At 42.1% G+C, this 16,679-nt stretch overlaps 1 protein-coding gene across 1 annotated transcript; it reads right to left on the bottom strand.

The window, feature by feature from the left end:
- Positions 1-440: 440 nt before the first annotated feature.
- Positions 441-7,934, bottom strand: LOC123406290 (polyadenylate-binding protein RBP47C'-like). The gene is made up of 6 exons (XM_045099780.1): positions 7,497-7,934; positions 5,755-6,208; positions 5,244-5,299; positions 5,011-5,141; positions 4,803-4,899; positions 441-860 (listed from the first exon to the last, which is right to left on the bottom strand). Exons 1-6 carry the CDS (start codon positions 7,854-7,856, stop codon positions 705-707), a joined length of 1,254 nt encoding a protein of 417 aa, XP_044955715.1. The 5' UTR covers positions 7,857-7,934; the 3' UTR covers positions 441-704.
- Positions 7,935-16,679: the final 8,745 nt, after the last annotated feature.

Below are 16,679 nucleotides of genomic sequence, written 5' to 3' on the forward strand. Positions count from 1 at the left end.
GATCCCACTCGTTAGTAGTTAACAGTCAAACCATTGACCCCCGACGAGGCAAGGGCATCCCCCGGTGTGACCATTTGTGAGGGTTTCGAACAAGGGAGTAGGAAGAAATAAACAAATATTAAAAGCGCAGGAATGAATCAGTAGAGCTAAAGAACCAGGGGCACAGATGTATAAAAACCCTTGATTTATCTTCATTTTTATTAAATTTAAACATGACGCATCCTATGTTTAGTTACTAGCTACTCCAGTACAAACCACAACTAGGCCTGTGACAATATCCAAGAAACTATGGAGGCCATATGAAAGGCCACACATCATCTCCTTTACTTGCCCTTGCTTATCTGGCCACGGGAACTGGAACAGTGTGACACCACAGTACGCTAAATTTCAGTAGAAGCAAGTAAATTAACCTAAAAATCATAACCTGAACCTGAGAAAACTTAAGCAAACAGACTTTCAGCCAATAGTTTTATTAGCAAGTCAAAATTTCTTACAACAATACGAATAACTCGTCTCTTTATTGTCTAGAAGCCTTGCTTTAGGTTCTACTAGCAACACAAATCTGCAGACATCACATACATATACCTGTCTCTCTCGCCCGCTTTTATGGCCATCTATAGTATGTCATCCCATGATAGTATTCTTACTGGACCAAAACCTTGTTTTCTACTGGTGTTGGGAGGAAACAGAGACGACCTCTATCATCAGCTCACTAGTTGCTGGTTACCGTAGAAAGGGTAGGCTCCATAAGCCGCAGCATACACGTTTGGGTGTGGAACTGGCGACGCATAGCCATATCCACCGTAGAAAGGCATGCCATAGTACATGCCATTCCGTCGATGGCCAGAATCACCCCTAGACTGCAAAACAGAAGACATAATACATCTGTGAGAACAAGTAACGATTGCAGGAAATAAAACCCTTTTCCCAAAACACTAAGTAGGTATATTCATCCACTCTAAGAATATTCAACTGATAATGGGTAAGCCTGTCGGAATAAAATTGCTGATAAATTAACAGCTGGCTGAGGACTCCACTGAATTAACCAGAAAAGGATACAGCACAGCTCATACAGGTTTTAGGAAGGCTAGCTTCGCAACATGGAGGGGTACATGTTGCCAGACAATGCACACCACAAAAAAGGGCTCACGCTATCAACATGTTCAAAGAAACTCGAGCCTCTACAACAGGTTTTAGGAAGGCTGGCTAGGGATGGCAATCTTTCATGTGTATTCGCTATTTTTGAACAAACCTTGCGTTCAGAGTTTCACAAAACACAACAATCAACGAAACCAAATGAGAAAATGCATGCCCAAAGCCCTACATCAATCGATTTGTCCAATTTCAACTTCCAAGGGTAACTTGGATAACATAATTAAATGCTTAAGCTATAATTCTAAATTTGTACAGTATTAACTACTAGGCCTGTTTAGGTGGCATCCTCTTGAGCTTCTCGAAGAAGAATGAACACATTTTCACTAAGCTAGAGCCCTTCTCGATTTTTTGCAGTTATGAATTGTAGAGGAGCCAAACAATTCAGCCTTCAGTTTCCTATGCATATCACAGCTGTCTCCATCTTATTTAAAGCCTTCATTACAACTCTAGCTTAGGCTTTAAAGGGTACAACTCTAGCTTAGGCTTTAAAGGCTAAGCCTTTATTACAACTCTAGCTTAGGCTTTAAAAGATGAGCCAAGAAGATCCAACTTGTTTAGCCTGGCTAGCTTCTGTCCGAAGCCCATAAGCCGGAGCTAAAGAGCAGCCAAACAGGTCATGATGTCTCTACATAAAGACCATACAGATAATTGTGTTGCTGTCCAGTGAATTTATGTAGTCGATTACACAGTTCGACACTTGATTATGTACAGGAAAGGGCTGGTAGAAATATTGCATTTAGCAAAGTGCAGGAACGAAAGTCATAGAGCTAACCACATAGGTAAGCATAATAATGGAACCGCTTGGGTTCTTCTAAGGTCTATTGGATAGGCTGGTCCACTGGTTGGAGTCATTGCAGGGTGTTCTACGGACAGCTATTGTTCAAGGTCATTTTCTTTCTCTCGTCATCACACCAACATACACAAGGCTTGCCGTCACAGGGTCCCACCTTGACTTGCCATCATGGCTACACTCTTTTCATCAAAGCAACTCTTATTAAGAAAACCCCTTGGTCCCCACAACGAAGTTCCTCCGCAGAGAACCCAACTGCTCAGCATCAAAGAGAACAGACTCCAACCATGACCATGGGGCATGGGTCAATAATGCTATGGTTGCCCCATAGGAGCCTCCGGCCCATTACTTTGGCGTGTGTGAGGGCCTGTGGCATATATAGTCGTTTTCGTGTAAGTGTGGTGGGGGTATCGGCAAAATATTGTATCAACATCTTCCTCCCAAGTTTCCCAATTCCTCCCTGCATTCGAAGATCTACACCTCACATGACGCAGGGAGTGCTACTGGTATTTAGCATATAAAGTAGGACCACTTAGAAGAGTACCGGATAGGAACAATACCACACTACAATGCATAGTATGAAAAACATACTTTCAAGAATGCTCAAGTAGACAGTTGACCAATATCCAAAAAACATTAGTCATGCATGTTGCTATTGTGCTGCATCACATGGGATACCTAGATATAGACCCCACACGTTGCTTCGCGAATTGGCTGCAATACATTTCAATGATATTTGGTTGCATGGAACATGCACTTGAATTAATAATTTGAGAACTAATACTGAAATGATTTATTGTATAGTTATAAAATATCCGTTGAATGTAAATGGCACAATATAATGGATAGCCTTTCCGCATGCATGGTCGCATGTTGAGGTGGGCTTTTCCTCATGCATGGCCGCATGCCGACGTGGGCTTTTTCTCGTGCATAGTTGCAAGTTGCGGCGGCATGCTTGCATGTTGAGAAAAATAGGTTAGTGGGGATTGCCTATTAAGTTATAGAGGATATAGTTAGTCTCCCTCTTCTGAGCTGCTTGAAGTGCCCTTCAACCCAAATGGCGTAACCACATTATGACTGCACCAACATGAAGAGGGGCGGACTAACTATTCATACTTCCTGCCTAGTGAACCCAAATGGATTGTACCCACTTTTATAGAGATAGAGAACCCTAATATTTGTGGTTGGCGGATGTGTTTCTTCTGCTCCAACAATGGCTATGCATATCCTTCACACATGGCCATTTTATCTGGCACAAGGAAGGAAGGAAATACTACCTCTATTTGTAAATAGATAGCATTCCTGGAAAGTGTGAATCAAATTTTCCTATGTTCAATTCATTACATATAATAATATTGGCCACATGAATATATTTTTTTATGTTTCTTCATGAGAAGTCACTAGTGGATGGATTGCTAGGAGGGCGGTCAGACCCCCAACCCACCAGGGCTCACACCCTAGGTTCGTATCTCACTGAGGAATATTCCCCTAGTGGTAGGTGACACTACGATCAAATCTTGAATGTCTACAACTCCAACCATCCATCAATAGACTTGGCGAGTGTCTGTGTGTGTGGTTGTGGTGTGCGTGTTGCGCCTACATTGTACTAGCTGTTTCTCAACAAAAATCACGAGACTTTTCACGGACTTCTTTTTCATAATATAGTTTACATTTTTATACTAAGATATATGCAAGAAACTAATGATCAAAGTTGCATGTTACAGACCGAGACACATCAAACACAACGTCTATTTACGAATGTCGAGTACTACGTATGGTTAGCTAGTGTTACTTTTGGTCATGTTGCTTGGCCTAAAGCCAATTAATTAAGAATAAACTGGATTGCATTATAATTACATAACTTAGACTGAATCACTGAATTATATTTTTTAGCACCCATTGAGATACTCAAGGAACAAATACACAAGGAGATTTTACTCCAACCACACTCTCACAGGCCACATGGGCATAGCTCGAGCTGGACCAAGATACCGCCCAAACCCAAGGTTACAGGACGTAGACTACAGTTTATCATATGTTCACAAAAGCTTGTTATCTCTAGCAGCCTAGCATGCATAGCGAAAATTACCATGAGCAGATGTCAAATATTATACTTTCCTTTAAAAAATGAACCAAAGAAGTGAGAAATAACACCCAAAAGGAACTACTTTCCAATTGAGTCGTGCAGAACTCACACAAATGAAGTCCCAAAAAAAATGCCAGACATAAACAGCACATACAAAATTTCTATTTTATGATTTAGTCTTATAGATTGGAATAATATCCTACACAGCTGTAATAATGTGAATTTCCTTCGAGCAAATTAGCTCATTTGGTTGGGGAGTTCATTACAACCCCACAACATGCAGTTCAAGTTCTCACTGTCTTGAATGTGGGTTCCTATATACTCCCTCCGTCTTAAAATTATTGTCTTAAATTTGTCTACATATAAATGTATCTAGTCACGTTTTAGTATTTACATACATCCATTTTTAGACAAACTTAAGACAAGAATTTTGGGACGGAGGGAGTATATATTACCCCTTGCGGTTTTCTTAAAAGAAAAAAATCCATGTCATTTACAGTGCATTAAGAACAAATTTTCATTGTCCATGCAGATTTACAAGGTGCATTAATAGAACCTTGAACAACTTAGTCACAGAAAGTTGATGATATGGTAATCTAGCGAGATTAATTAAAATACTCCCTCCATCCCAAAATTCTTGTCTAAGAATTATCTATATATGAATGTATCTAGTCACATTTTAGTATTTAGATACATCCATTTTTAGACAAACCTAAGACAAGAATTTTGGGACGGAGGGAGTATAAAATAACAGTCTAGACCAATTCAAACCTGTTTGCTTGCTGGACTGCGGCCCCAAGAAAGACGAACAGCCTGCTTCCCAATTGTTGATCCACTCAACCCTTGTAATGCTTCTTCCGCATCAGCTCTACAACATAAAGTGTTCATTTTCACAATCTCGAACATTCCAACAAGAACCAATAAATATTTAAGCATCCAAAAAATTCCTGTAAGGGTCTATAGGAACGTCGTAAAATACCTGTTGATAAACTGAACAAAACCGCATTGTTTCCCAACAGGAATTTTGACAGAAGCAACATCACCATATTTTGCAAATGTTTTTCTTAGTTCATCTTCACTAACATTGGGGTCAAGCCCGCCAACATATACCTACAACAATAACCGATATGATACTGCGTCCATTTTACACGTAAGAATCTTGGAAGGTTTTTTTTAGAGAAAGAGATTGTCCACTAGGAAACAAGCACATACTGTCCTGTTAGTTGAGTCACCATCTGATTGTGTTGTTGGAGAGGTGCCAGAATCACCTGAAAATACAATAATCATAGAGAATAAAATATATGTCAGACAGGGAAGTGATAAACTGATGCTCAGGTTCAGCAAAGGCACTAGTCGGCCAGCAACTTAGCTGGCAGATCAGCCCCTAACGCCATTTAGACGGGCCTAGGTGACTGTCTAGGCAGGATAATACGCTAGGTGGAAGACCACAAAGTGTTGACTAAGTAATAATCAAACCTAGAATACTTTTGCATATGAAAACTATACAAGTATGATATTGTGATACTAATATGTCCTGCCAACCACAAAGCCCCATATATCTGAAGTTGGTGTTCAAATATAAGCTCTTACGACAAAAATGAGTCCAGAATAAACATGCTATAAAATGTTACTGCTTATTTGGGAATTTCTGAAATTGTAGACTTAGGTCAGGCAGATGATACCAAACACATTATTCAAAACAACTTTGAAGTTATGGAAATACCTGAAGTTCTTCTAGGAGTTGCAGGTCCAATGCGAATTGGTCGAGTAGAGCAATACATGCCATTCATTTCAGTCATAGCATGAGTTCTGTCAATATCATCTCCAAACCTAACAAATCCATATCCCCTAGAACGGCCCGTGTTTGCATCAATAATAACTTTAGCTCCTTTCACAGAACGATATTTGTTAGCAAAAAGTTCCATCAACATGTCATCAGTAACATCAACAGCTAGATCACCAACAAAAATTGAGTGATCAGAAGCAAGTTCAGAGCGTTTTTCTCCAACACTATATGATGCCCAATTTAACTTAAAAGCTCGGTCAGTATTAGGCATTACATGACCAGCGAAATTCTGAAGTGCTTTCTCTGCTGATGCATGGGAATAGAACTCTACAAAACCATAACCCTCAGAAACTCCAGAATGTCTATTGCGGATAACTTTAATCGTCACGACCTACAGAACAGATAGGTTGCAGAGAATGACAATTAGCAACACATGGAAAGCATGCTAATTTAACAGAGAAGTGGGGCTTCATAACATGTTATTTTCACTTACTAAATTCAAGAAAAAAACACTTTCGTTTTTAAGTTTCTATTACCCCCTCTGACATATTAATTGACGCTGCTTTTGTACAACTTTAGTACAAAGTTGTACATAAGCAGTGTCAACTACTCCCTCCGTTCCTAAAAGTTGTACAAAAGCAGTGTCAACTACTCCCTCCGTTCCTAAATATAAGTCTTTTAGAGATTCCAATATAGACTACATACGGAGCAAAATGAGTGAATCTACGCTCTAAACTATGTCTATATACATCCATATGTAGTTCATATTGTAATCTCTAGAAAGACTTATATTTAGGAACGTGGGAGTAGTACAAAGTACAAACTTATACGGAGTACTATATAAATGTAGTGCCTTTCCCGCTTGTTTTTGTTTCAGGAAAGGGGAAGTATTACCGCATCCACTGGCACTTCTTTTGACAAATGAACTATTCCATAGAAAGTATGGCCAATAATTTAGAGGTTTCAGAGTTACAACAAATGAGAGATGATGGTCCTGGCAAGTGCAAACACGCGTGGGCAAGGGAGAGCTACACAAAAAATGTGGGATCAGCATCTACGAGAAAGCTGATTAGTGTTTCTGGCACAGCCCTCCCAGTCTTCAATCACATATCCCTAAGAAATGATAATATGTCCCATCTTTCCTCCAAACTACGTGAGTGTAAACTCCAAAGTTGACGCCTTTACCTTCTTACTAACACAAATTCTACAGAAAATTGCACTTGACTTCCAATTATGCAATAATTCGCCACCAATATGACTAATTTTATTGTCTGTTGCACGACTACGTGAACAAACTAAGGTTTAGAACTGCGGCAGGCAGGCAGCTGACAAAACTAATTACTAGTCGATTTTAACCATACTGCATGGAATGGCATCAAAGTTGGCGCCTTTAGCAACTATTGACCAAAATTCTTGTCTTAGATTTGCCTAGGTATGAATGTACCTAGTCACGTTTTAGTATTTAGATACATCCATTAATAGACAACCGTAAGACAAGAATTTTAGGACGGAGGGAGTACTAATTACCATGCAAATTCTAACCGCAAAAATAGGTGGCTATCTCAATTACAACACAATATTAACAAAACAGTGCATTGATAAGGGACAAATGTAAGAGGATTTGAGAGATCTGGCACGGATAAGGCTGGATCGAATAAGCGAGCTCGGGAAGACCTAACCTCGCCGCTGGGGCCGAAGCAGCTGTGGAGGTAGTTCTCGTCCATCCAGTACTGGAGGTCGCCGACCCAGATCGTCCGGTTCTCGTCACCTCCGTTCCCGCCGGATCCAGCCGGTGGCGGAGGCGGAGTCACCGATGCCTGCGGCGCGAAATGCTTCACATACTGCGGCGTAGGAGGGGGCGGCGCGGCCACCATAGGCGGCGGCGGCGGGTAGGGAAGTACCACCCACCGCGGCTGCGGCATGTGGTGGTGAGGATGCGGGTGCCCGTGACCGTGCGGTACTTGCGGGCCATGGGCGTGGGGATGTGGGTGCGGAGCAGCTGCCGCCGGGACATCGGTTTTAGCAGCAGTCATCTGCATCGCCGCCGCCGCCGCCGCCGTGAGGAGCAGGAGAAGAGGAGAGGCTCGGGAGGAAGTGAAGGCGGAAAGAGAGGGAGCTCGTTGCTGCGGGTGAGGCTACACCTATATAGGGCGTTAGGAACGGATCTGGGCCGTCAGATCTAGGATTTCGCGGGTGGCTCTGGCCGTCTGATGTGCTGTTGCCAGTGACTGGCGCGTGGGACCACTGTGAGTTTGCGGTTTTAGGGAAGGGAGTCGCGCTATGCTGCTACTTTCGTGGGATTCGATGGTTGGGAATGTGCGGCTGAAGTTTTGCTATATTTCGGCAAACACACACAGTTAAGAGCATCTCCAAACAGATGCGTGTTAAAAATATTTTTAAGAATCTTTTTGGTATGTGGATTTATCGTAGCTTTAACAAAAGCTATAAAATTTATTTCCCACTATTCAAACTTAGACCAAAAAATCAAACATATACAAAATAAATCAAAAATAAATAATTCAATTATCATTTTAATCCAAACAAATAGTTCATGAATAATAAATCAAATAATTCATGAATAAATACAACAAATGGTTTATTTTCAATATAATAAATAATTCATAACATCAACTCGTACGTTGGTCATTCCATGACCACCACACCTCGATTAGATCATTTTAAAGTTTATCATGCGTTTCGGCACGTCGAATGACATGATATGACGCAACAAATTAGACCACGCGCTCCTCCATACTCGCATGGATCTTTTCCAGGGGCGGAGACAGGACCCATGCCCCCAAGGCCTCGGCCCGGGGCGTGAGGCCCAACTTCTTTGGTGACTATAGTATTACGTGAGACATGAGGCCCAAATTCATGGGCAGTGCTTGAACGCGGCCCGGGGCGTGCTGCCGGCCTGGCTCCACCCCTGATCTTTTCATCAAATCATAATGAGCATGTCCTAAATCTTGGCACATGCAGACCTATTCGGACTAGCGGTGTTTTCAGCAGAACTACCACGGTGTTGTTTTTGTGCTGAAATAAAAGTTTTCGGAATCTAACGAAATTTTTTGGAGAATTTTTCTGAAATAAATGAAAAATACTCGAACAAAGACCCACCACAGAGGAGGCCACATGCGCCCACTAGACATCAGGACGCCACCCCCCCCCCCCCGACGCGGCATGGTGTCTAGTGGGCCCACGTGGCTCCACTGTCCCTAATTCCAGCGCTATAAAATCCTATTTTCGGAGAAAAATTAAGAGAGGAAGTTTCATCGCGTTTCACGATACGGAGTGACCGCCGCCTCCTCTTCTTCATCGGGGGGCCTAATCTGAAGTCCGTTTGGGGCTCCGGAGAGGGGAATCTTCGGTCTTCGTCATCACCAACCCTCCTTCATCGCCAATTCCATGATGCTCTCCACGAGGAGTGAGTAATCCCTTCGTAGGCTTGCTGGTCGGTGAAGAGTTGGATGAGATTCATCATGTAATCGAGTTAGTTTTGTTAAGGCTTGATCCCTAGTGTCCACTATGTTCGGAGATAGATGTTGCAATGACTTTGTTATGCTTAATGCTTGTCATTAGGGCCCGAGTGTCATGATTTTAGACCTGAACCGTTTATGTTTTCATCATTATATCTATGTTCTTGATCCGATCTTGCAAGTTATATGCACCTACTACGTGTTAGGATCCGCATACCCCAAAGTGACAATAATTGGGATTCTTTCCGGTGATTACCGTAGTATGAGGAGTTCATGTGTTCACTATGTGTTAATGCTTTGTTTTGGTTCTCTATTAAAAGGAGACCTTAATATCCCTTAGTTTCCTTATGGACCCCACTGCCACGAGAGGGTAGGACAAAATATGTCATGCAAGTTCTTTTCCATCAGCACGTATGACTATTTACACAATACATGCCTACATTATATCGATGAACGGGAGCTAGTTTAGTGTCGCCCTATGTTGTGACTCCTATATGATGAATATTATCCAGCAATATCACCAATCGAGTGCCTACGAGTTTTCCACATATTGTGCTTGCTAAGTTACTACTGTTGCTACTTCTGTTACAACTCCTGCAAAACTGATATCACTGTTATCATTATTGCTGCTACTATTACCATTACTGTTGCTACTGTTACCACTGCTATCAAAACAATCATATTATTGTGCTACTGATCAATGTGCTACATATACTAAATCTCCAAGTGTGGTTGAATTGACAACTCAGCTTCTAATACGTGCAAATATTCTTTGGCTCCCCTTGTGTCAAATCTATAAATTTGGGTTGAATACTCTACCCTAAAAAACTATCGCGATCCCATGTACTTGTGGGTTATCACCCTTCCGTCACTGGGATATAGAAATTCGCCAGGTTGAACCTACCACAATGCACCTCTCTCACCGAAGAAATACCAATCTAGTTGGCCAAAGTATTTCAATAGATCGGAGAGAATTACGGAGCTATCATAATCATGCACATAAGAATCATATAAGTATTCAAAGGGGACTCGAATATTTGTCATGAATAATCTGAACATAAACCCATAATTCATCGGATCCCAACAAACGCAGTGCACAAAAGGAATTACATCATATGGATCAACGCGAAGATGTGATGATCATTGTATTGAAGATCAAAGAGAGAGAAATTGCCATATAGGTACTGACTATGGACCCGTAGGTCTGTGGTGAACTACTCACATCATCGTGAGGGCATCAAGGTTGATGAAGAGGCCCTCCATGATCGATCCCCCTCCAACAGGGTCTCGGAAAAGAAGCTACGGATGGCCACCCGTCAAAATATAGAATTTTGTCGGCGTAAAAAGTGTATCGGGACTCCCTTTGATGTTTTTAGGGTAGATGATAATTTATAAGCCACTGAACAAAGTCGGGAGGGCCACGAGGGAGGCACAAGCCATCAGCACCCCAGGTTGCGCCTTGTTGGATTGTGGGCCCCTCATGAGGCCTACAACTTTCTTCTGATGCTCGTTGGTCTTTTTTTGGTCTAGAAAAAATCACCAAAAAGTTTTAGGGCAATTGGACTTGTTTGGTATGGAAAACCTGAAAAGTGAAAACACATAGAAAACAACAACTGGCACTGGGCACTGGGTCAATAGGTTTGTGCTAAAAAATAATATGAATTAGTAAACAAATACCCCAAAAGTATTATAGAATTATAATATATCATCATGGAAAAATAAAAATGCATAGATATGTTGAAGACGTATCAAGCATCCCCAAGCTTAATTCTTGCTCGTCCTCGAGTAGGTAAATGATAAAAACAGATTTTTTTTATGTGACATGTTATCCATGATGTAACCTTATGCATCTATGTTCATTGAGAAATGATGAATTAACAAATGTTAACACATCAATGCTTATATGTATAAGCAGCAAATCATTAATTTTTCAAAGTATATGACCCTCAAAGATTGTTTTACCCCCATCCATCTATATTATATTAGCAAGGCATGGTTCCATCTTCACCACATTAATACAAATGTCAAGCACCACGGTGTACACAATTGGATCGTACTTTTTCAACATGCATCAACTTTTTATTCTTCAAGCAATACATGAGGGTGAACGATTGTACACAACATAAAGGTGGAATATAATATGGTGGTAGGTTTCAAAGGGGTAAAAGTGGAGAAGATAGTCTCACATCAACTAGGCATACCAAGGAGCTATGGAGATGCTTGTCGATAGATATCGATGTGAGGAGTAGGGATTGCCATGCAAATGATACACAAGAGCTACAAGTGTGTGAAAGCTCCACAGAAGCTAAGTGGAGTGTGCATCCAACTTGCTTGCTCATGAATACCTCAGACATTTGAGGAAGCCCGTCATCGGAATATACAAGCCAATTTTATGAAAAAGTGATTGCCACTAGCATATGAATGATATAACATGAGACGCTCTATATGAAGAACAAGGTGCCACTTTGAGGCAAAAGTGTGGTAAAGGATAGTAGCAAAGTACCTTCTCTCTTTTTCTCTTATTCATTTTTTCGTGGGCTCATTTGGCCTTCCCCATTTTTATTTCCTCACTCGTACAATGCTCGAATAACGATGATCATCACACTTTTATTTACTTACAACTCAATATGAAAACTGATAGTTCGATATGACACTGAATGAATGCCTCTAGTCATGTACCATGATGTGCAAAGATCTAGCGTGCCATGTATAAAAAATATGATGAATGTTGGCTTTGCCACAAATACTATGTGATCTCTATATGATCATGCAAAGCATTATGAAGATGAACGAACAAGTCATGTGAAGTGATGATGGCCTTTGCATGGTAATATATCTCGGAATGGCTATGGAAATGCCATGATAGGTAGGTATGGTGGCTGTTTTGAGGAGGATATAAAAAGGTTTATGTGCAATAGAGAAGGCCATGTCACGGGGTTTGGATGCACCCGCGAAAGTTGTACCAATCCTTAATGTGAGAATGGGCGATGCACGGTAGCGAAGAGGCTAGCAAATATGAGGTGGCGAGATTGCGTATGTCCATGGTGTCACATTAGTCATGAAGAAATCATATACTTACTACAAAGTTTTATTAGTTTTATCACAAATCAAAGTACTACTCGCATGCGCTCATGCCCTTAATCATATTATGATGTTGTTGACAACATACATATAGGAAACTAATCATCTTAATCGAGTGTATCTCAGGTTTTGTTCCCATGAGAGTTTTTGTGTGGATCGTGCCTAATTTGTCCAGGATGTTCAAGAACGAAGAAACAAGATGAAGTGGTCTATCATTTTATTTTTCTTTCTTGAGTATAGGGACCCCGCACTATTAAGAGGGGGTCACTGGGTCTCGCAAGAAACTTGCTCAAAACTCTAGGCAATTCCTCTTTCTCTATCTTCCTGTTGTTGGTCTGCTCTTGTCCGGTCGTCCGTTGGTTCTCGAACGTCTGGACGCCAGATGACTGACATCTTCCGGAAATCCGGAGCCACCAACAGATTCAAACCCTCGCACTTCCGGCTCCTCCGATCGTCCGAGGACCGGACGTCCGGGTACGGTAGGAAATCCATTGCCACTCAACTGATTCAAACTATCAGACTTCCGACTATTTTCGGACGACCGTGCCCTGGACGACCGATGCCTTCCGGACGTTCGTACGATGTTCACCCTATCACGAGATGTTGTGTTGACCTAATACCTTATGTATCTTCGGACGACCGACGTCCTCCGGACTTCGTATGCTGATCACCTCTCCACCAAATACTGTGATAACCTGATATCTTCTGCATCTTCGGACGACCGACCACTGTCGGACGTCCGACCCCTCCTGGCTGTCCGAACGACCGTGAACTGCCGGACGTCCAGCAAGTGCACAACATAAGTGGCTCTAACGGACACTTTTCTACCACCACTATATATAGTCTTCTCCCACCTTGAGTGAGAGTTGTCTAAGACACCTGAAACATTCCATGAACATCTTTACCTCTCACTCCCATTTGCTTACACCAAATCTTAGATCCCAAGAGCATCCGTGAGTTCCCTTGGGTGTTGTTCCAATCAAAAGATAGATCATCTCCCTCTCTTCCTCTCAACCCAGGCTATTTGTGATTTGAGCAAATATTGAGCAGTCCCCATGATCTTGTTACTCTTGGAGGTTGGAGACTCCTAGGCGTTAGGAGTTCTTCGGAGAGGAATCAAACCTCTGTGATTTCCCCTGGAAAGTTTGGGAGGGTTTGGAGGCCACCTCAAAGGCTTACCACTAGTGGTTGAGAAACGCCTTTGTGGTGTTGTCTCAAGGAGAGAATAGGGTGAGCCTTCATGGCGTTGGTTTGCCTTCGTGGTAACACCCACCTCTCTAAACGGTGACGTAGCTTCCCTCCAAGGAAGTGAACATCAACATACATCCTTGTCTCTCGGAGTTGCGGTTATCCCTAACCCTAACTTCCTACTTGTTACTAGTCTTTGATTACTTACTTGTGCTTTATTATATCCTACCTGTTGCCGTGCTTGGTACACAAAGCTTAACCTTCACCCTTGCAATTGTTAGGCTCATTTTCATATTCCGCAGTATTGCCTAAAATTGCTAAGTAACCGTTAAAATTTGTAATTGTACCTATTCACCCCCCCTCTAGGTCCATCTCGATCCCTTTCAATTGGTATCAAAGCCTCGTAATCTATTCTTGTGGTTTAACTGCCCTAGAGCGAGATGAACCCCGGTGGGATTCCCCTTGTTGTGGATCCAAAGGATAAGGGCGCGACTTCCACGGAAGTCAAGTCCTTCACTTCTGAGGATCTGGAACAAGCTCTTGCTAAGAAAAAGGAGGAGCATGATGCTTCTCTTGAGGCCTTGGTCCAAATGAGATTGGCCACATTATCCACGATGATGGCATCACCTCCAAGTGGTGGGGCCTCGAGGCCAAATGTGCCCATTTCTTCACGTGGCCAACAACCTCCTAGCAATGACGAAACTAGTGTTCCATGGCTTTATGCTAGCCTCAAGTTGAGAAACCTAAGTGTAATCCTAGAGGAAACCCTCCTTTGCTTGATGACAGTTCCGATTTTCCCTTGTGGAGAGTTGGTATGCAGGATCATCTTAGGTATGCAAATGATGAAATGTTGGACATTCTCGAGCATGGCTGCCACCCTGTCGACCCAAAGAATATCACTCCAAGAGAAACTTATGACAAGCATCTCAACGACACCACAATCATGTGCATAAGAAAAGGAATGAATGATAAGCAACGGAAACCTTACATAACATCACAAGTGCCAAGGAATTATGGGACAACATTGTAAGGACCAAGACCGGTACCTCCACCCTACGGCTTGCTCGGTATGAAATTGCCAAGGGGAAATTACAAAACTTTTGTATGGAAAAAGGTGAATCCCCCAAACAGCTTCTAGAGCGGCTCATGACTCTCACCGCCGACATTGAGTCATGTGACTGTGACAAGACACAAGATGTATTGAACTTGACCAAGAGATGTCTCGTGGACAAGCTACTTCGTGCCCCTGCTCCATATCATCACCAAATGGTGTGGGATATAAGACAACATCTTGGGTTCAAGGAGATGACTCTGGATGACATCATGTCCACTTTCCAGCTATTCGAAGTGTCAAAGGCAAATGCTTCAAAACATATTTTCATGCATGGTTCCTCAACATCAAAGATCAATCTTGCTTTGAAGGCCAAGCATGTATGTGAGGAAGAGCAAAGTGAAGAAGAAGATGATGATGAAGATGGTGATGGGATTGACTCCGATGAGAGCCCATCATATGAAGACATTGCCCTCTTTGTAAAGAAGGTTAGTGCAGGAAAATTCAAGGGAAGATTCGAGAAGAAGAAGGTGAGAAAATGCTACAACTGTGAAGAAACCAACCACTTCTCCAACGGTTGACCTTATGAGAAGAGAGACGATAAAACAAGGTCTCCCAAGACCTTTGCAAAGAAGAAGTTGACAAACCCTATGAACTCCATGCTCAAGAGGAGTGATGGGAAAGCAATGGTTGCTCACGAAGAATTCGATCCATAAGATGTTGGTGGGGTTGCCAGAGTAGCTCAAGATTCACAAAACACCTTGAGGTTAGTCAACAAGAGTGGTGATGTTGTCACCTACAACTATGTGAAAGACTACAAGGGTAACGCTCACAAGTGCTTGATGGCAAAGGCCGTCATAGAAGATGGAGAGGACCAAAACCCTCATGACAAGGTTAAGGTAACTCCACGCTCAAATTCCCCCCTTTTATCGTCTACTCCTTGTGATGAGTATCTTGATGCGGAGGATAACTATGATGATGACGATATAGATGATCCTATGCTTGCTAAAATAAATAAATTCATGTGCTCCCTTAAAGGAAAGAAGCTCACTATGTTTCGTATGCTTATGGAGATGGTGAGTAAACACACCAATCCCATTAAGGAACTCGAAACCCTCGTCATCGAGGAAAAGGAAAAGAACGAAATCCTTGAGCGGAAAGTCCAATATGAGGAAGCATAAAATGATGAACTATACTTAAAAATTGGTGCAAACATTGATAATCATGCTAACAATCTTGCCTCCTTGGAAAAGGCTAAGAACTCATGCAAGGAGTTGATGAATGATAAAAGTAAGCTTGTGGAATCTCATGCTTCTCCCTCTAAGGATTGTGAGATTTTATTAGTGTCCCTCAAGGCTAAGGAAGAGGAGCTCACTCTTCTTACAAAGAGCTTTGAGATGCTCAAACTTACTTATATTGAAACTCTAGCCAAGGTTTACTACTCACCTATTATCAATGTTGATACTTGTACTGCTAATTCTAGTGGTGACCTAGCACCTATTCTTGAGGAAAACCGTTTTCTGAAGGCACAACTCGAGAGAGGACTCATGGCATGTGCACAAGCACAAAAGAATCTTAATGAGATTTTGGGCCAACACAATGAGGTGTTTGCCAAGGAAGGGCTCGGGTTTGACCCAAGCACAAGCAAGAAAAATATTTCTCCTCTCAAATGCACCACCCCTCTCAAAGAAACATTTGTACGAGAAGGACAAAAGGAGAAAGGTAAGGCGGAGAGTGGGAAGGCCACTAGGGGCGTACCCACTCTCAACAAGCCAAAAGAGTTCATGCCTCCATCCTATGTACTTCGTAAAACAAAGGATGGAGAGGTTTATGCTAAATTTGTTGGTACTTGTAATGCATTCTGGTTCTATGCTCTTTGGGTCCCTAAGACCCTTGTGACTAACTTGAGAGGTCCCATTGTAAAATGGGTGCCTCTAACCAAGTCATAAATCGTGTGTAGGTTGCATTCTCTGTGGAGTCAAATGGGTGATCGATAGTGGATGCACGAACCATATGATCGGAGATAGCAAATTGCTTTTTGATTTCATGGAAGCTATTCAACCATT

This window comes from Hordeum vulgare, chromosome 6H, assembly GCF_904849725.1.
Source record: "Hordeum vulgare subsp. vulgare chromosome 6H, MorexV3_pseudomolecules_assembly, whole genome shotgun sequence".
NCBI lineage: Eukaryota > Viridiplantae > Streptophyta > Magnoliopsida > Poales > Poaceae > Hordeum > Hordeum vulgare.

Bases quoted from the DNA above. Each gene is read 5' to 3' on its own strand.
- LOC123406290 (XM_045099780.1), bottom strand. From the start codon at position 7,856: ATGCAGATGACTGCTGCTAAAACCGATGTCCCGGCGGCAGCTGCTCCG. The intron at 5,300-5,754 runs GTATTTCCATAA...TTGTATTTTCAG, and splicing joins AACTCCTAGAAGAACTTCAG to GTGATTCTGGCACCTCTCCA. The intron at 4,900-5,010 runs GTATTTTACGAC...TTTATGTTGTAG, and splicing joins TTTGTTCAGTTTATCAACAG to AGCTGATGCGGAAGAAGCAT.